This window comes from Heteronotia binoei, chromosome 6, assembly GCF_032191835.1.
Source record: "Heteronotia binoei isolate CCM8104 ecotype False Entrance Well chromosome 6, APGP_CSIRO_Hbin_v1, whole genome shotgun sequence".
NCBI lineage: Eukaryota > Metazoa > Chordata > Lepidosauria > Squamata > Gekkonidae > Heteronotia > Heteronotia binoei.
Window position 1 is genome coordinate 2,594,629 of NC_083228.1, and position 21,156 is coordinate 2,615,784.

At 46.4% G+C, this 21,156-nt stretch overlaps 1 protein-coding gene across 1 annotated transcript in view; it reads left to right on the plus strand.

Moving 5' to 3' along the window:
* Nucleotides 1-555: 555 nt before the first annotated feature.
* Nucleotides 556-21,156, plus strand: part of VSTM4 (V-set and transmembrane domain containing 4) — a gene marked incomplete at its 5' end in the record, with an annotated part of 34,659 nt that continues 14,058 nt past the window's right edge. The window contains 6 exons of the mRNA XM_060240998.1: nucleotides 556-970; nucleotides 5,052-5,120; nucleotides 7,324-7,431; nucleotides 10,427-10,460; nucleotides 12,225-12,331; nucleotides 14,897-14,958. Of these exons, the coding sequence (XP_060096981.1) occupies nucleotides 556-970; nucleotides 5,052-5,120; nucleotides 7,324-7,431; nucleotides 10,427-10,460; nucleotides 12,225-12,331; nucleotides 14,897-14,958 (795 nt within the window). The remainder of the gene's footprint in view (nucleotides 971-5,051; nucleotides 5,121-7,323; nucleotides 7,432-10,426; nucleotides 10,461-12,224; nucleotides 12,332-14,896; nucleotides 14,959-21,156) is intronic.

Genomic DNA, 21,156 nt, shown 5'->3' on the forward strand with positions numbered 1-21,156 from the left:
ACAATAAAATGTGAAGATGTTAGGATTAGAATTTAATAGTAGTTATAATTTGAAAAATTTTACTAAAATAGGAAATCCTGAAGTTTAAAAAATTCATCTAGTGGCTCCTGAAGCCGAAGAAAATCTGTCAAGGTTTTCTCTAGCAAGGGTTTCAATAGCTTCTGGGAGGAAGGAGGAATCGCATTTTGATTTTACCAAGAAGACCAGTTACTTTGCAGGTATTATTTATATGCAGTCTTTCCATTGGCATTACTGCCACATAGAGAAATGAAGTAAAAATTACATGAAGCCATTGCAAATCAATGCAAAATGCTTCTAATGATACAAATCATAATAAAGCAAAATTGATAGCTAATTTGGCTTTTACTTTTGTTGCTAATGGTTCCAACATGATACTCCATGTTGGAAGATGAGTGCTGGAGTCCTAGAAATAAAAAGAGCAGCAGAAGATTTTGAGTCAGGCCTCTTTTCTCCTGACTCCATAAAAAAGTAATGCCCATGCCTTTCTCATTGCCCTTCTAGTCAGTGGGATATTTCTTTTGGATCCACTGACGTGTTCTTCCCTTCACAGATGTTTGTGAAGCTTTGAATGTGACTGTCTCACCAGGACCCAGAGTGCAGTACGCAGTTGGAGAAAATGCAACCCTGTTTTGCCATGTTTCTCAGAAGAGACGGACTGAGAGCCTGCTAGCTGTCCGTTGGGTCTTTGCCCTCCCACCTACCCAAGAGTATCTGATGATCAAAATGACTAAATATGGAGTAGTCCAGTACTATGGAAACTACACACGTCATTTCTATAAGCAGAGGCTGCTCCTCCTGGAAGAAAGACATAGAACAGTGTACAAATTTTTAATCTTGAATCTCCAGCAAATGGATCAGGGACACTATATCTGCAAAGTCCAGGAGATTGGCAAGCACAGGAACAAGTGGACGGCATGGTCTAATGGTAGTGCATCTACTGAAATACAAGGTGAGAAAATACCAGCTCCAACTGCAATCTGTCCTTCGTGTCTTGTTGTTTCTGTCTGCATATCAGATAAATCCAGAAATAAGTCAAAGTTAGTCCAGAACATACAAATTTCTTGAGCTGTAATATCGCCTTCCAAATAGCTATTAACATGCTGTGCATTTCTGAGATAAACCAACACTGAGTGTGGAGGAAATCTGGGTGCTACAGAGTCTGCATATGAAGCAATTGTATGGACCTCCTGTCTAGACAAATGATGGCTTCTTAGACATAAGGGATAACCTTATTTATTTGCTACAAGTTAGAGTTCCAGCTTGGCTTTGTTTGTGGTGGGGTAAATGATATTGAGTGGCAATCAACTGGTACCTAACTTCATCCTTCTAGGAGATTCTGATCTCATATAATGGTCAAACCTGCTGCTCATGCCCACCAAAAAAGGAAAACGGATGGGGAGTTGGGATGCTTAGTGGGGAAACAGAGACATTGTGGGCATTTCAGAAACCGGGATGAGGAAAATCAGTGGGACATGGTGATTTCTGGATATAAATTATATCGGAAGGGTTGGAGGTGGGATGGCTCTGTATGTCAGAGAGGGTGTACAGTAAGATTGAGAAGGTAGGAGAATTAGATTCACCTCTGGAAATGCTATGGGTCGAAACAGCGGGCCCAAAAGGAAGCTTAACTCTGGGAGTTTGTATCACCCACCACATCAAAAGATAAAGAATGATTATAAAATGATAAAAGAATTAAAGATAGCAGTTAGATGAAATAACTGTGATTTCAACTTCCCATACATTGATTGGGCCGATATGCGTTCAAGTCAGGAGAAAGAGTTTCTAGATGCTCTCAATGACTGTGCTGTGGAGCAAATGGTCACAGAACCTACCAGGCGAGAGGCGATCCTGGACTTGGTCCTAAGTAATGCCCAAGACTTGGTGAGAGATGGAAAAGTGATTGCACCACGTGGGAACAATGACCATAATGTTGTTGAGTTCAATATTTGTATAAGTAGGCAGTTGCCCAAAGAGACCAACACAACCACTTTTAACTTTAAAAGGAGTAACTTGTCTGGGATGAGGGGGCAAGTGAGGAGGAAACTGAAAGGAAAGGTCAAAAGGTCAAACCCCTTGGGGAAGGTTGGAGGCTTTTTAAAAAACACAATCCTAGAAGCTCAGATAAGCTCACAGGCAAGCAGAGGAGGCAACGGATTTTGTGTGAGGTTGAAACATAGAATGTTTTGCTTCATAACATCAATGCCAGGCTGAACTGTGGCTGGAACAGAATAGAAGCAAGAATGCATTCAGCACTTTTCAAGTGGAAGCACCATTTTGATCTGGTCTTTTCAAAGGCCTACCTGGTAATACCATTTATTTTTAGCATCAGCTTCGGCCACCTGGGATTTTAGTGTCCTGCTGGAGTACTGCCCTGACCTGCATAGCCCAGCCTCTTCAGATTCCAGAGACCACCAAGGAAGATTAGAGTTGCTACACAGAGGCAGGCAATGGCAGAGCATCTCAGACCCTGAAGTTGGCTGAGCCTTAGAAGCACTTTCCACCACCACTGGAATACTAGGCACAATTCAGGAAGGCTTCTAGCCTAAATTTGAGTGTCATGATATAAAGGATCCTCACTCAAACTATGACGTTCTTTTCCTATACAGTAATGGTGATTATATAATTCTATAGAGGCACTTGATTTTAAGCATGTTTGCATTCAGCTCAGATTTTAGAGAGGCCCTTTTAACAACCTGCATCAAAGAACAACGAAACAGACTTGTGGGAATACCTCTTTGTAAACTGGTGTCCACTGTGTCTGGTGTGGTCTCAGCCTGCTTAGTTTATAACTGTTGTGATCAGTGTTTCCTCTAAGCTGAGTTAGTGTGAGCTAGCTCACAGTTTTTTTGCCTCTGGCTCACACATTTTTGTCTTAGGAAAAATGGCCCCAGAGCAAGTTAATTTATGCAGTAGCTCACAAAGTAGGATATTTGCTCACAAGACTCCACTGCTTAGAGGGGGTATTGGTTGTGATTGTGTTAGTTTTATGAACTTGTGAAAGAGCCTCCAAGGATCCAGAGCTCTGAATTCCAGTGTAAATACAAACTTCCTTTCTTTGTATATAATCTCAGAGATGTGTAACTGTTTTTAATGAAACAAAGTTAAAGGTCCAGTGGCACCTTTAGGACCAAAAAATTTGATACCCAGAATTAAACTTTGTTTGACCTAAATTGTTCAGGGTGGTGAGAACCAGAGAGGATTGTGAGGCACTCCAAGAGGGTCTGTTGAGGCTGGGTGAGTGGGCGTCAACGTGGCAGATGAGGTTCAATGTGGCCAAGTGCAAAGTAATGCACATTGGGGCCAAGAATCCCAGCTACAAATACAAGTTAATGGGGTGTGAACTGGCAGAGACTGACCAAGAGAGAGATCTTGGGGTCATGGTAGATAACTCACTGAAAATGTCAAGACAGTGTGCGATTGCAATAAAAAAGGCCAACGCAATCTTGGGCATTATTAGGAAGGGAATTGAAAACAAATCGATGGTACGGTCTCATTTGGAATACTGTGTGCAATTCTGGTCACTGCACCTCAAAAAGGATATTATAGCACTGGAAAAAGTCCAGAAAAGGGCAACTGGAATGATTAAGGGGTTGGAATACTTTCCCTAGGAAGAAAGGTTAAAAAGCTTGGGGTTCTTTAGCTTGGAGAAACGTCGACTGCGGAGTGACATGATAGAGGTTTACAAGATAATGCATGGGATGGAGAAAGCAGAGAAAGAAGTACTTTTCTCCCTTTCTCACAATACAAGAACTCATGGGCATTCAATGAAATTGCTGAGCAGTCAGGTTAAAACGGATAAAAGGAAGTACTTCTTCACCCAAAGGGTGATTAACATGTGGAATTCACTGCCACAGGAGGTGGTGGTGGCTACAAGCATAGACTGCTTCAAGAGGGGGTTAGATAAAAATATGGAGCAGAGGTCCATCAGTGGCTATTAGCCACAGTGTGTGTATATATGTGTATATTTTATATATATAAAATTTTTTGGCTCGCTGTGTGACACAGAGTGTTGGACTGGGTGGGCCATTGCCCTGATCTAACATGGCTTCTCTTATGTTCTTATGGATGCACTTTGTTGCATGCACATGAAAGCTTCTACCCAGAATTAAACTTTGCTAGATGAACTTTGTTGCATGTGGACAAAAATTTTTTACCTGGAATACGACTTCATTGGTCTTAAAAGTGCCAGTGGACTCAAACTTTGTTCTGTTGCTTCAGACTAACTCCCCTGAGTCTGTTTTTAATGAGTGTTTGCCTCCTTCTTTCTTGCAGCCAGCTTAGATGAACAGGTAAGCTGAAACTGTGTGAATACCTTGGTGTAGCCAATGCTTTCTTGAATGCTCACGATGCTCACGGCCTTGGAGACTGTCTTCGGGTGGATAGAAACAGGCAGAGATGGACAGGGAAGTTTAGATTGTGACTTCACACTTTCCAGAAACAGATTAAGACAGATGTAAAAACAAGGCAGGAGCGGCCTGACTGCATGGCCACTGTCCTTAGATCACAGTGCATGTGCACTCAAACTGCCTCCTCTGGACTTCTGTTTCCAACCTTTTAAGGATGCATCCTATAAAATTAAGAGTATAAGCGTGCCACCACAGCACATATCAGCCCTCCCTGCCTTCAGCCTAGGTGGGCAGGGAACAGAGAGCACCAGCAGAAGCTGATTCAGCTTCAGAAGCACTTTTTGAGTTGTGCCAGAGAGTACCAACCAGGCCTAGGAGTGTATATATATATATATATATATATATATATATATATATATATATATATATATATATATATATATATATATATATATATATATATTTATTCCCAGCAAGTAGCGACAGTTACCCCCATGTGGGATTAGGGGAAGATGCTTCTGAACCAGAGGGTGTGGCTTCTGAGAAAGCTCAAGTCCCAGCCCCTGCAGGTGACAAAGAGGGCTTGTGCCTGCATCTTTTGGCTTTGGGGGGATGCTTCAGTGTAACGTGTCTGACTAGTCCACCAATGCTCCTTTTTTGATCCTGTGTGTGTGCTCATTGCAGTGATTTCCTCTGAAGTTTCAGATGACTCTGCCGCTAAGAAGAACCACAAGGCCTGGAAGTTTTTTGAAGGTTAAGTGTACATTTGTTTCTTTGCTCCTTGTTACATAGATGCTAGAATGTGCACCCTGACTCAAACCAGTAGAACCCCGCACCACTAGCCTTCCTTTGAGGCAGCCCTGGGCTCCTTGTGAGGAGGAAGGAGGGTGGTGCCTTACCTGCCAGCCTCTTCACAATTTGCACAAGTCACAAATTTGGTATACTATGCCATACTCGGGTGCCACGGGACTCAAAATCTGCTGCACTCTTCTGACCAACACGGCTGCCCACTTGGATCTATGCACTACTCAGTTCCAGCTCTAGATGTCTTAACCTTTGAAGTCTTGAAGTTTTTATCAACAGAGTCTTTCTCAGGGGCTTTGAAGGAGGCAGTGGTCCGTCCTCTCCTGAAAAAACCATCTTTGGGCCCTGTGGTCCTTACAAACTACCGCCCAGTATCAAATTTGCTATTTTCTCCATGTTTTCTTGGAGGACACTAACATCCAGTCTGGCTTTTGCCTGGCTCACAAGATGATGGTGTTGGTTGCCTTGATGGATAATCTCTGGAGACATCTGGATCGAAGTGGATCAGCACTGCTGATACTTCTTGATCTGTTGGCAGTGTTCGATACGATTGACCATGATGGAGTTGGGAGTAAGCAGTGAAGTGGCTAAGTTTGTGGATGACACTAAATTGTTCAGGGTGGTAAGAACCAGAGAGGATTGTGAGGCACTTCAATCTGTTGAGGCTGGGTGAGTGGGCGTCAACGAGGCAAATGAGGTTCAATGTGGCCAAGTGCAAAGTAATGCAGATTGGGGCCAAAAATGCTAACTATAAATACAAGTCGATGGGATGTGAACTGGCGGAGACTGACCAAGAGAGAGATCTTGTGGTCACTGAAAATGTCGAGACAGTGCGTAACTGCAATAAAAAAACCCAATGCTATGCTGGGAATTATTAGGAAGGGAATGGAGAACAAATCAGCTAGTATCATAATACCCCTGTATAAATTGATGGTGTGGCCTCATTTAGAGTACTATGTACAATTCTGGTCACCACACCTCAAAGATATTATAGCATTGGAAAAAGTCCAGAAAAGGGCAACTAGGACAACTAAAGGGTTAGAACACTTTCCCTATGAAGAAAGGTTAAAATACTTGGAGCTTTTTAGCTTGGAGAAATGTTGACTGAGGGATGACATGATAGAGGTTTACAAGATTATGTATGGGATAGAGAAGGTAGAGAAAGAAGTCCTTTTCTTCCTTTCTCACAATACAAGAACTCATGGACACACAATGCAATTGCTAAGCAGTTGGGTCAGAGCAGATAAAAGGGAGTCCTTCTTCACCCAAAGGGTGATTAACACATGGAATTCACTGCCACAGGAGGTGGTGGTGGATACAAGCATAGACAACTTCAAGAGGGGATTGGATAAACATATGAAGCAGAGGTCCATCAGTGCCTATTAGCCACAGTGTATTGTTGGAACTCTCTGTCTGAGGCTGTGATGCTCTGTATTCTTGGTGTTTGTGGGGGGCATCAGTGGGAGGGCTTCTAGTCTCCTGGCCCCACTGATGGACCTTCTAATGGAGCCTGGTTTTTTTGGCCACTGTGTGACAGAGTGTTGGACTGGATGGGCCATTGGCCTGATCCAAAATGGCTTCTCTTATGTTCCTATGTGTTCCCACTGCCTTGCCAACACGGGAATATGGGGGCTTGCCATACAGTGTCTGGCCTCCTTTCTCCAAGGTTGGGGACAGAGGGTGGCACTTGGGGGGTTGTTTCTCTGCAACACCCATTAGACTGTGGTGTGCTGCAGCGAGCGATTCTTTCCCCAGTGTTATTTAACATTGTCCAGATTATCCAGAGGTATGGGCTGGGTTGTCAGCAATATGCAGCTCTGTGTGCTAATGGATGGCCACTTGGGCTCTGCCCTAGATGAGCTGCGCAGAGTGTTGCAAGCCGTGTCTGGATGGCTGCACCAGAGCTGGCTGAAACTGAATCCCTCCAAGATGGCGGTCCTGTGCCTGGGCTGTGGAGGGCTCTGCTTCTCCCTTGCCTGCTCTGCCATAAGCTGGTTGCAACTTGAGGCCGCATCCATATGTAGTGTTCTTTTGATTCCCCATTTGCTGATGTTTGGGAGCCAAGGGCTGAATTACAAGCTGTAGGGCTGCTGTTTTTCCTCCTAGGAACCTATCAAGGCAAAGTCTGACTTGTTCTTTGTTTGCCTTCCAGATATGTACATCTGCGCAGTGTCTGTGTGCTCCATAGGCATTGTCAGCGTTCTGCTCTTCACTCTGGCCATTCTCTGCCAGACCTTAATCAACAAGAGACGATCCCGAGGTAAGTGGCAGCAGCAGAAGGCTAAGAGAGTCTTTGCCTTTGGGAGGGCGTGAGGAGGAATGATTGACGGCAGTGCTGGGAGGCTTCTCAGAAAGGATTATATTTAGTTAATGTGAGAACACTAGTGGTCATGCACGTGTGCCGTTGGGTGGAAGCCCCAGAGAAAAGAGGGAAGGAAGGGTGTTGGGGCTGGGAATCAGGATGGATACTTGGCTTGAGTGGAGAAAAACGAGAAAGGCAGCTCCTGGGAAGTTCTGGGAAGCGCACATCAGCCAGAAGTTCGTCTCAAGCTTGGAGTGGTGCATGAACTTCCAAGAAAATATAATATTTCCCTTTTGGATAAGGTCTGTGTTCAGATGAGATCCTGTCATTCAGCAAAATCCAGTGCATGGTTACTCTTCTCTAAGGCCTGATTTTCATGGATTTAAGAGTTGGAGAAATTCCGCATAGGATTTCATTGTTTGTAATTTAGGATCCTCTAAAGAAAAAGAAGGTTTCTAGAATACAGACCTTTTCTGATGAAAATTTGCAGACTGTATTGCAGAGCTTGCTTCCTGTGGCTCAGTGGCAGAGCATCTGCTTGGCATGCAGAAGGTCCTAGGGCCATCCCCTGTTAACAGACCAGGCACTTCATCTGCCTAAGACCCTGGAAAGTCTCTGCCAGTCTGAGTAGGCAATAACCTTGAGGGAGCAATGATCTGATTCAGTGCAGGGCAGCTTCATGTGTTTAGACTTTCCTCGATTCAGGTAGCAACCCAGTTAGTGATGGATGTGATTATTATCCACATGGAATTTTCTGTTTCTAGAAGAAGACTTGTGGCCACATGATTCCATGGAGAATGAATGAGACATGGAAACACCATAAGGTGTCCTGGGTCTTCCAATTACATTTATAGCTCATCTCTTTTAGTCCTTAATTCTGATTTGGAAGCTGCCATCAGTGGAAAGGCAAGATAAATATATCCTAAATAAATCAGTGCTGGGAGGCTTCTCAGAAAGGATTGTATTTAGTTAATGTGAGAACACTAGTGGTCATGCATTCCTTCAGGAGATTCAGGGCCACGTACATGGGGTGAACCCAGTCAGCTTGGTGATGGAGCAGAGGTTTGAGCCCAGCTCTCCCCATTCCAGTACTCTGTCTGGTGCATCACATTGGCTGCCGAGAGAGAGAAGAGAAGAGACCGCCTTCTCTGAGTCCCAAGGACCAGGGGCAAAGGGACTCCATTCTGGCCCTCAGCTGCTCTTCCTGGTGAAGAGGTTCTTTTGGGAGACCCGGCTGATCCCCACAGCTGCTTGTCCTACAGAGAAGAGAAGGGAGCTGCTCTCAAAGTAGGACTGTTGGGTTCCCCTCTCAAGGAGAGAAGTCCCATTACGTGGGCTCAATTGAAATAAGCCAGCTCCTTAAATTTTGTGTTTTTATTTGATTTGATTTGATTTGATTTGATTTGTATCCCACCCTCCCCTCCGAAGCAGGCTCAGGGTGGCTCACAGCATAAAAACAGTTTAAAACAATACAGATTATAAATCATACATTCTATAAATTATTCATTTTATAGTTAAAACAATCAAAATCCGTTTTGGTGTTAGTTCTTGATTTTATGCATATTTCAGTTTTTCAATGGCGATGGTATTTCTTCTACAATGTAGACTCCATGTTAATGAAAAGCCCGCTGGAAGAGAGTGGTTTTGCAGGCCTTGCGGAACTGGGCAAGGTTCTGCAAGACCCGCCCTTCCTCTGGCAGTTGATTCCACCGGTGGGGGGCTGCAATCGAGAAGGCCTTTACTCTGGTGACTTTCAGTTTGGCCTCTTTCGGCGCAGGGATTACCAACGGATTTTGTGACCCAGATCGAAGTATCCTCTGGGGAATATATAGGGAGAGACGGTTCCTAAGGATATATGGGGAGAAACGGTCCTTAAGGATATATGGGGAGAGATGGTCCTTAGATCCCTAAGGACGGTCCCTAATCTTCAGATTGTAAGAAGATGTGCAGTGTGGAAAGACTGTTCTTGAGTAGGCCCAACGGTTTCTTGTAGTTTTGCCGAGCACAAGAGTAGGCAGCCTTTTTGGCCACCCAAATACTGGAAACTGTGCCTCCCGGGGAAGTTCCTCTTCAGCCTCCAGAAACCGCAAGCCCAAGAGGGGAGGAAGACAGATTTGCAGTAGGCCAGAGAGTTACAACAGGTAGCAACGTTACACTTTTGTGGCAAAAGAGACTGGAAGTCTGGTGGCCCCTTAGAGACATTTCAGTATGAGCTTTCATGAGTTGCAGTTCACATCTTCAGATTCTGCTTAAGGGGGGAGGTAGAGTGAATGAACCCTGAGAGAAAGCGGAGCTCCAGTTCAGCCCATGCTTGTACCTGCCTGAAGTCCTCCTTCTGGAAAGGGTGTTTCTCAGTGGTGGAGCCTCTGCTTGGCATGATGACGGTCCCCAGTTCAGTCCCTGGCGACATCTCCAGTTGAAAGGATCCTGTGAAAGACCTTGGAGAGCCACTCTCGGTCTGAGGAGAATACTGATGTTGGTGGACTGATGGTCTGATTCATATGACGTAGCTTCACAAAATGGAAAGGGGCTGTGCCAGAGCACCTGTGCTGGACATGCAGAAGGTCCCAGGTTCAGCCCTTGGCATTTCCAGGTAAAGGATCTGGCAGCAGGTGCTGGGAAAGACCTTTCTCTTCCTGGAGAGCCTCTGCCAGACAGAGCCGATACTGCTGACCTTGAGGGGCCGGGGGGGGGGGAGGTCTGATTCAATACAAGGCAGCATCACAGGTGCTCGTTGCTTGCTACCTGGGGACTTCTTCAGAGCCTACCGCTGAGTTTTTGCTGACTTCCAGACATGCAGTTCTAACTGTCATGGGCCTCTAAGGGGCAAAGACAAGATGTCAACCTGTCACCTAGAAATTTGACTAAAAGTGGAGGATACATCTTGCGATATGTTTCTTGATACATTTATTTCTCTCTTCTTTCCTCTCCCCTATCCCCCCCACTCCTACAGTAAAACATTACTTGGTGAAGCGTTCCCAGAACAGGTAGGAAAACAAGTTTCTCTTACGGGCAGTGACATTAATTTCTGTGACATTAATATCTTTCTCTTAATAGGTCATTCAGACTGTTTTACTTGTTTCCATTTTAAGGGGGAGGCATTTGGAGAGTACTCTTCCAGTCTCTTTAGCTGGTAACACAAGGAATCACCAAGAAAATGGCTTATAGCAGCCTTTTCTATCACAGTTAAACTCTTCCTAAACCATTCAGTCCATCAGTAGTTTGGCCTCCATCCGCTGTGTGTCGGACTGGGTGGGGCTTTGGGATTCACATTCAGGATTGCTTCCTCTAGATGCTTTTCTGACCATGGTCTATATTCCTCATTAAAATTAGGCAATCCAACTCCCCAAAGTTAAGATCCTATTATATGTTTACTCAAAAGCCTAATTCAACAAGGTCCCCCTTCTCCCTGCCTCACTTTGAATTTTGTCTTTCTTCAGATTCTTAATTAGTCAATGCATGTTCATTCTTGTAGGACTGTGGCAGTCCACTTTCCATGATCACAATTATAGAATCATAGGAAGAGATCTCCAGGGTCATCTAGTCCAGCCCCCTGCATAATGCAGCAACTTCACAAATACCTCCCCCACACTATGTATTAATATCATGAAAAATAATACAGAGACTGATTCCACAGTAGCATTTGCTCCGCCCTCGGGCTTCTGCTTTCCCCGGCTCAACCGATCAATTCCCAAGCAGTTGCTGCGCAGCCACATTTCCCCCACCAGTTGTGGCACGGCCCCATTTTGACCCACCTCTCCCTCCAGTTTTTCACAGATCTTCCTGATCTTGAGAAATTTTGACCCGCGGGGGGAAATTGGAGGGAGATGCAAGTCAAAATGCAGCCGTGCAGCAACTGGTGGGGAAATCAGGGGAAATTGGAGGGAGCTGCAGATCAAAATGTGGCCATGCAGCAATTGGTGGGGGATCATTCGGTTGAGCCGGGGAAAGCAGAAGCCCAGGGAAGTGGAACTGCTACTGTGGAATCGGTGAAAGATGTAAGTGGGTTGCAAATAGCATTAAAAAAACCTCCCCTCATAGGGAGCAGAAAGTGCTGATTCAGGAGAAGCCTTTCCAGTTAACAGGAAGCAACTGATGAAGCCAGGAAGCAACATATGTTTGAGGCACGGAGGAAAATTTAAAGGGACAGTGCCACACACACACACACACACCAGCCTTCATAGCATTTTGCCAGTCCACAGGCTAGCACCGGAATTGCAATTTAAGTTCAAAAAATGGCCACTAATAAGATCTGAAGAAAGATGGAAAATTGCGCAGGAAACAGTGAAATAGAGTGAACTAGCAACGTCATCTGGATTTTCTATTTTTAAAAAGCAAACAAATTTTATCCATTCTAGCTATTATGGATGGAAAATGCTTGAAATGAATAAGAAATGAGCAGCGGCAGGGGTCATTTTGTTGAAAAATAGGTGGTGGAACTCATCCAGGGATTGTTATGCAGCTGCACACGCTATTCAAAGGACAAGGAGGTGGAACTCTCAGAAAGTTTAAGGGGCTGTGCTCCTGTGAGCTCCCCCTGTATCTGAGGCCTGAGCAGCTGGATTCTGAATCTGCTTCCCTCTGATGAACTGCAGTCTTGTACAGGTGATACAAATGCAGGTGAAACCAGTTGCCCCTTCTGCTGAGAAGTGAAGAGAAATGTCTTTAAGAACTTCCGGCATCCTGGACAAGTTACTCAGTGTGGCTCTGCTTCCCACATGCTTCCTTCACCAGGCTCTCTTTCTTGTTAGCTTAGGGGAGACGGGCAATGGCGTGACTAGCGTGTCTCCGGTGGAGCCCATCAAAGTCAAAAGGAAGAAGGAGAAAGTGGAGCAGCCTCCTGCCATTCCTGCCAAAGGTGTGTGGTGGCCAGCTGGGTGGCCAGCTGGGAGAGATGGGAGCAAGCATTTTCCTGTGGGCCTGGCTATGAAGAAACCTTGTCTCATTTGTGGCTGGCCTGCTTCAAAGTTGGCTGATGGACCATCAAGTGATTATTACATGTGTATCCTGTTTTTCATCAAAGGAACTTGGGGTGGCATAAATGGGGTTTCCCCCATTCATAACACATGGTGCAGTGGTTAGAGCGTCAGATCTGGGAGAGGCAGGTTCAAATCCCCACTCTGCCAGGGAAGCCTCACCTGCCTCACAGGGTGTTTGGGAGGCTGAAAGGGAGGAGAGGAGAGTGTGAGCCGCTTTGGGGAGAAGGGCAGGATAGATGGCTGGAATTCTCTCTACCCTTTTCCCTGACCCAGAGGCTCCAGCTGATCGAGAATGCAGCCATGTGGGTCCTTACAGGGACCTCTCAGACAGCACATATCCAACCAGTGCTGGCTTCCAGTGGGGCACCAAATCCGGTTCAAAGTTCTGGTTTTGACCTTTAAGGCCATTAGCAGTCAGCGACCTCCGCGTCTTCGGGACTGTCTCTCTCAATATGTCCCTGGAAGAGCGTATGCTCTAGTAATAAGACCTTTCTGGTGGTCCCTGGCCCAAGAGAGATCCGGCTGTCCTTTTGGGCCCTGGTCTTCGCCTGGTAGAACTCTCTGCCAAGGACATCCATGTCCTACGGGTTTCTCACCCTCCTGCAGGGCTTGCAAGGCAGTGGTGTTCCGCCAGGTATTTGATCGAGGAGAGCAATGGTCTGGCACCCTCAGTCTCCCACCTCTCCTCCACCCAGGAGGCTGCTGGGCACTGGAATTAGATACAGAATATATTATTGTTTAGTACTGTTTTTTGATTAATTGTTTCAATGTATTTTAAAATTATGTCTTGTATTTTAGCAAACTGATGTAAGCCACCCTGAGCCTTGCTTGTAGGGAATGGGCAGCCTAGTAAATAAAAATTAATAAATAATGTAAATGCAGTGAATGAACGAATGGGTACAAACACTGTGGGGTATGTTTGGTCGATGGCTGTTCAAGGCTACCCCATTTGCTTCCTCGGAAAACGAGGACCTGACAGGTTCAAATCTGCCACTGAATGAGAGACAGGCCTCTAAACATCTCTTAGCCATGAAAACCAAACGTCCCTGGCTACTAGTCTTGTTAGCTGAAAGGACTGAAGCCGGGTCACTTGCAGAGAAAACCTCCAGAAGGCACTGCTTCCTTGTTTGACATTTATTACTTAGTTGTAATTACCTTTGATGTATTAGGAAACTAATTGTCCAACTTAAAACTGGCCTAGAAAGCAAATGGTCCATGGATTGCGGAAACTAAGATCTTTCTCTTTGGACCTTGGGATACGTCTCACAATATCGGTGGCTGTGGTGGTGCCAGCAGTCTCCTTTCACTGACTGTAGAATGGCAAGTTGAAGGATCATGATTTGACCTTTTGTTGTCAAAGAGGAGGCAGATCGTCCGAGGGGTGAGCCAGTTCCTGATTCTTGTGGGCCCAGAGTAGCACCAGTCACCATGATGGGATCAGGAAGGCATTTTCATCCAGGGATCCTGGAGGTTTTTTGCCTTCCTCTGGGCATAGAGTAGAGGTCACGGAGTGGGTGGGAGGTAGTTCTGAACAATGTTCCCTCTAAGCTGCAGAGTCTTGTGAGCAAAAATTCTATTTTATGAGCTACTGGCATTGAAGTGGTGAGCTATGCCATCCTTCCTGAGCTAAGACAAAAATGTGAGAGCTGGAGGCTAAAAATCTAGCTCATGCTAACTCAGCTTAGAGGGAGCACTGGTTCTGAATTGTGCAGGGGGTTGGACTAGATGAGCCGTGAGGTCCCTTCCAGCTCTGTGTTCCTATGTTTTTCTATGGATAGCCTTCCCACATTGCAGCTTCAGTGTTTAGAGTCTTCATCACTGCTCGGTTCTGGAGGCAGGCCCAGGGCAGCTGCCAGATGTCTGGATCAGAGCCTCGTGTTTTCCTGCCTGGGGTTTGCTGGTTGAGAAGCCACTAAATGTGTCAGAGGAGGAAGACAGTAACCTTTGCCGTGACCCTGAGGCAGGAAGAGGATCACCCAGCTGCCTCCAGCAGATCAGGGGAGGCAGTAGACGTGAAATGAGCAAATGCAGCCACTCTCTCGTGTCAAGCTGCTGACAGGTATTGTTGGGTTTTGGGAGATGTGGCTTCGGCAGCTGGCTGAGAGACTGGAAACAGGCTGCCAGGACACGTATTTGCACAGGCTTCTCCTTTGCCAACTAGGACTTTGTGCTGGGAAGCCCGTTTTGGCCCCATTTCAGAACGCTTGTATGTCCCCATCCGCTTTCCCCTTGTTTTTGGCCGGCAGGACATATCCTTTGCACAGAATGCTGTGGTTGGAAAATCCTGCTTTTTACAGCCGACAAAGTATTTTGCTAGCCAAGGCAGCACATTCCTGAGCACAGGCCGTGGTTTGAACTGGAGCACAGTTTGCCTTCTGTTGTGCCCCAAAGAAGCAGCCCAGGACGTAGAAGCAAAAAGGAATTTCTCTTCTTCTTTTTTACAGCACCAATATCCAGCAATTTCCCAAAGCCTAAGCTTCTGAAACCACAAAGGAAAGTCATGCTGGTGAGTAAACCCACAGAGGCTTATCTTTTCCTCTTAATTCTTTGCCTTCCCTCTGTTGTGTGGCCTTAAGCAGGGCTTTAAGGGGAGTTTAATGAACACCTGGAACAGCCTTAGTCTCAATCAGACCCCCCGCCCCCTGGTCCATCAAGGTCAGTTCTGCCTACTCAGACTGGCAGCGGCTCTTCAGGGTCTTCATTCACATCACCTGCCACCTGGTCCTTTCACTAAAGATGCCAGGATCGAGCCCAAGACCTTCAGCATGCCAAGCACAGGCCCTTCCCCAGATGCTCAGCTTAGCGTGGAATGTGGAGTGGAGGAAGTTTGCTCAGCCTGGTAATTTGCCGGCTCCCTGAAATTAGCACAGTTAGTTTGGGTGTGGATTCCCCAAGGCTGCTTGGAAACTCTAGCTGGCTGGCCCGGCATCCCTCCAGCTTGTGGCAGCCATGTTGACTGCTGGTAAACATTCATGATGCTGGCCCTTTACTCAAATGTTGTAGGGTAGGGAATGTCTCTCTCTGCATGAGCCGAGCCACCAGGGAATCTAACCCCCCTGTGTCTGCAAGCCTGCTGGAGCCAGATGAACCAGCTGACCAGGGCTGTTTTAGCACTTGAAAAGATGCAGGGAAGGAGAAGATCTCACTGAGTGACCCCACTGAGGACCTGGTCAGTTTGGCTCTAGGGCTGCCATAATGTCTAATATAACTTAAACTCCCTAAATTATGCAAGAAATGCATTTTATGGACTCTACTGTAAGAATGCACAATGGATGCATAATCATCACCTTATATTAGAAACCTGCTGATGGACAAACATACCTACATGCCTCCAGCAACCATCTTAAACATACCAATGTAATTGCTGAGCAGTCGGGTTAGAACGGATAAAGGAAAGTCCTTCACCCAAAGGGTGATTAACAGGTGGAATTCACTGCCACAGGAGGTGGCGGTGGCTACAAGCATAGCCAGCTTTAAGAGGGGATTGGATAAGCATATGGAGCAGAGGTCCATCAGTGGCTATTAGCCACAACTTATTGTTGGAATTCTCTGTCTGGGGCAGTGATGCTCTGTATTCTTGTGCTTGAGGGGGGGGGGCACAGTGGGAGGGCTTCTAGCCCCACTGGTGGACCTCCTGATGGCATTTGGGTTTTTTTGGCCACTGTGTGAAACAGAGTGTTGGACTGGATGGGCCATTGGCCTGATCCAACATGGCTTCTCTTATGTTCTTATGTACCAAATGATCCATCGTATACAGCCAGGCTCTATGCTACAGCTGTATCTGCTCCAGACCTTCAGACAAGATTCTCATCTAAGGGATCTCAACAAACTTTTTTTGGAACAGAAGTATCCACCTGATGAAGTCAGGGGACAGATTAACAAAGCCAGGTAGAGAAAACCTGTTGCAAGATGGGCCAGTGGTCACATACAGCTCTCAACTCAAAATAGTTCAGCACATCATCAGTGACTTAAAATTTCTCCTGGATAATGACAGCTCCCTTTCACAAGTAAAAAGGTAAAGGTGCAAGCACCAGTCGTTTCCGACTCTGGGGTGACGTCGTATCACGTTTTCACAGCAGACTTTTTACGGGGTGGTTTGCCATTGCCTTCCCCAGTCATCTACACTTTTCCTCCAGGTTGTGAGCAGAGAGCTTGGACTGCAGTACTGCAGCTTTACCACTCTGCCACGGGGCTGCTTGTATTGCAGGGCAAACCTTTTCTAGTACATACAGCCCCCCCAGTCTCGAACAACTCCTTATCCACAACAATACAACATCTAATCTGAACATGGACACTGGTACCAAAGCTTGCAATAAACTCAGATGCCAACTTTGCTACCACATACATCCAGACAACACAATCACTAGACAACAACATCAACTATACCATTTGACAGATTGCACTCAAAGAGTGCTTGTGAATGGTTCCTCATCCTCTTGGAGAGGAGTGACAAGTGGAGTTCCTCAAGGATCTGTCCTGGGACCTGTTTTGTTCAACAACATCTTTATAAATGATTTGGATGAAGGAATAGAGGGAATGCTTATTAAATTTGCAGATGATATATTGGGAGGGGTAGCAAATGCAGTAGAAGACAGAAACAGGATACAGGATGAACTTGACAGGCTGGAAAACTGGGCTAAAACAAATAAAATGGATTTTAACAGGGAAAAATTTAAAATTCTGCATTTAGGTAGGAAAAATCCAAAGCATCATTACAGGATGGAGGAGAATTGTCTTAGCAGTAGTATGTGCAAAAAGGATGTAGGGATCTTAGTTGACCATACACTGGACAGTATGATGTGGTGGCTAAAAAGGCAAACGCAATTTTGGGTTGCATTAACAGAAGTATAATGTCCAGATCACGTGAAGTGATGGTATCACTTTACTCTGCTCTGGTAAGACCTCACCTGGAGTATCGTGTTCTGTTTTGGGCACCACATTTTAAGATGGATATAGACAGGCCTCGGATTCAGTAGGAGCTCACAGGAGCTCAGCTCCTGAGCCTTTCTGAGAGTTCCACCTCCTTGTCCACTGAATACTATGTGCAGCTGCATAACAATCCCTGGATGAGTTCCACCACCTGTTTTTCTACAAAATGACCCCTGGATATAGACAAGCTGAAATGGTCTAGAGGAGGGTGACAAAGATGGTGAGGGGTCTGGAGGACAAGTCCTATGCAGAAAGGTTGAAGGAACTGGATATGTTTTGCCTGGAGAGGAGGTGGCTGAGAGGTGATAGGATCACCATCTTCAAGTACTTGAAGGGCTGTCCTATAGAGGATGGTGCAGAATTGTTCTCTGTTGCCCCTGAAGGTAAGACCAGTTCAGTTACAACTGAACACTAAACATCTGTCTCCTTGGAGAAAATGGCTGCTTTGGAGGGTGGACTCTGTGGTATTATACCATGCTGAGGCCTCTCCTTTCCCCAAACCACACACTCCTCAGACTTCATCACAAAATCTCCAGGGATTTCCCAACCTGGATCTGACAACTCTAGCCTAACCTGACCCCAAAGAATTCTCCTCCAAAGACGAAAACAGGGCTGGAAAGGGCCCTGCCCCCTCCACTGGCCCATTGCTGACCGAGCCAAGCTTGGAATGCTGTGGTTGCCTAGCAACAGCCACAGAGGGAATCTGTTTCTTAAAGGTACAGGTGCTCCTTTAATCATTTGGGGATTTTTTAAATTCCTCAATGTGGGGTGGTTTTTTTTTTAGATTTCAGATTTTTCTGTAAACCTAGGGCTCTTTTCAGGTTTGTCAAAAGATTTGTCTTGCCTTTCACAGTCACAGGATTTAAGTATGCAAAGGTATCTCGATTTCGCTATTACAGTATTAGATACTGTCATCTGATGAAATGAATGTGGATAAGGAAATTTTATGGTGATATTGAGTTTGTGTAATTTTTTTCCAGGTTTTTTGTTTGTTTTGGGGGGAGGGGTTGTGCAAAAGGGGGGGGGGAAGAGCACCCCCAAACATTCCACTTACCACTGGGGGCTCCTGGGGAGCTGGGGCTCTCTTCGTTGCACTGCTGCTGGCCCAGCTGGGAGAAGCCTCTGCATGGACCGGACCATGGTGAGTTCAGAGAATGCTGATGGCCTGCCAGTGGAAGTATCAGCAGTTGTTAAAACCCAAGATGGTTTCTGAATCTGCCAAAAGTTTCAAGATGGAAGAGGAGCTGCATGTGAACCTCAAAGAAGCTGTGGGGGTCAATGACCTGGCCAGGGGTCACAGCTGAGCTAATTGCTGACGAGAGGCTTCTCCACTTTGCTGCTGGATCTCTCTCCTCTCTTGTGTTCCATGTGCTTAAGAGGCAGCTTTTGACTGGAATCCACTGCCTACCCAGAGACCTCAGGCTGTGGTTGTCCCTCCAGAGGAACAGGTTGGCCCCTGTGTGAGACAAGGTGCTGGACTGGATGGACCCTCACTGGCCTGATCCATCTTCTGATGTTCTTTCTCTAATCACAAGTATGGCAACTCACTTCGTAAACGTGAGGATACTTTCTCCTCAGATTGTCTCTTGACAGCACGGATACTGGGGCAGAAAGTTGCTAACTACCGCATCTGAAAGGTAAAATCTGCACCCCCCTTCTAGTGTCGCACAGGGTTGACACTGCTTCGTTAGCATGTTGAGTGGCAAGAGGGAAGTGTGCAAGCAAGGCAGCATTGCTGACTCTTTAGTTAAACAACTTTAATCACAGAATCGTAGAGTTGGAAGGGACCTCCAACGTCATCTAGTACAGCCCCCTGCACAGTGCAGGAAATTCACTAGTACCCCACAACCATGCATAGGACCCATGTCCATCCTGGCTTATGAAGGCTGGCTAGGGTGGACTACGGGTTCCCTTTAGAGAAATTGTCAATCGGTCGCTATCTGAAGGGACCTCCCCTCAACCTCTTAAAGAGGCAGTAGTCTGCCCCCTCTTAAAGAAACCACCTTTGGATCCGGCCACATTGGCAAACTATCAGCTGGTGTCCAACTTGTCTTTTTTGGTCAAGATCATTGAGAGGGTGGTCGCGGTGCAGTTACAGAGCTTTCTGGATGACGCTTCTGTGCTAAACCCTTTCCAGTCTGGTTTTCGCCCAGGTCATGGGACAGAGACGTTTCTGGTTGCTCTCAGAGATGACCTCCAGAGGCATCTGGATAGAGGTGCCGTGGCGGTACTGATGCTTTTAGATCTATCGGCCGCGTTTGACACGGTCGACCATCAGTTGCTGACCCGCCGCCTCGCCGATGCTGGGATACGGGGGTTGGCCTTACAGTGGCTTTCCTCCTTCCGTCAGGGTCAGGGACAAAGGGTGTCAATAGGGGAGGAACTGTCTCTATAACACCCATTTGTATGTGGTGTGCCACAAGGAGCAGTCCTCTCCCCGATGTCATTTAACATCTACATGCGCCCCCTTGCCCAGATTGCCCAGAGGTTTGGGCTGGGATGTCATCAGTACACAGATGACACCCAGCTCTATCTGTTGATGGGCGGCCAGTCCAACTCCTCCCCAGAAGACCTGACCATGGCACTTCAAGCTGTGGCAGGGTGACTCAGGCTGAGTCGACTGAAATTGAATCCGATGAAGACGGAGGTCCTGTACCTAAGTCGTGACGGTCCAGGAATTGAGGTCTTATTACCGACCTTTGATGGGGCGTGGCTCATGCCAGCATCCAAGGTTAAAAGCCTAGGGGTGCTTCTGGATCCCTCTATGGATGCCCAGGTGGCAGTCACCGCCAGATCAGCCTTTTATCACCTTCGGCTGGTAAGGCAGTTGGTCCCCTGCCTTGAACACAATGACTTGATCCACGCTATGGTCACCTCAAGATTGGGTTACTGCAAAGCCCTCTACATGGGGCTGCCCTTGTCTCAAACCCAGAAGCTTCAACTCGTGCAGAATGCGGCAGCCAGGTTGCTATTGGACCTTCCCTTACGGGAGCAGATTCAGCCTGGACTGAAGGCACTGCACTGGTTGCCTATTGCATACCAGATTCTTTTCAAGGTGCTGGTTCTTACCTTTAAGGTCCTATATGGCCAGGGACATGCATACCTTAGGGACCGCCTTTCCCCACATGTTCCTCGGAGAGCACTTTGGTCTGGGTCACAAAATCTCCTCTCAATCTCCGGCCCTAAGGAGGCCAGGCTTATGACTACTAGAGCCAGGGCCTTCTCTGTGGTGGCCCCACACTGGTGGAATGAGTTGCCGGAAGAAGTTAGGGCCCTGTGAGAGCTTATACAGTTCCACAGGGCCTGTAAGACAGCACTCTTCCACCATGCATTTGCAAACTAGATTGCTGGCCACTACAGTTCTCAGAAAACATCTGGCCCACCTCTGGCAGCAGCAGAAAGGACCATCTAAGACTTGCTTACAGAAAACATAAATCTGATTGTAAGATCAGCACCGAAATGTAGAAATGGAAATTTTTATGCCTTATGGTTGTTAAATTGTTTTATGATTTTATCCTATTTATTGTATGTTATACCATGCATATGCATGAATATGTAAGCCGCCCTGAGCCTGCTTTGGCAGGGAGGGCGGGATATAAATGGAACTAAATAAATAAATAGTGACCGACACCCTCCCCTCCCCCGCTCCATGCCTAGAAGATGGCAAAAACCCCCTCCAGGATCCCTGGCCAAACTGACCTGGAGAAAAATTTCTGACTGACCCCAAAGTGATGAACAGCATTTCCTGGAACATGCAAGAAAGGGCCACAGGAAC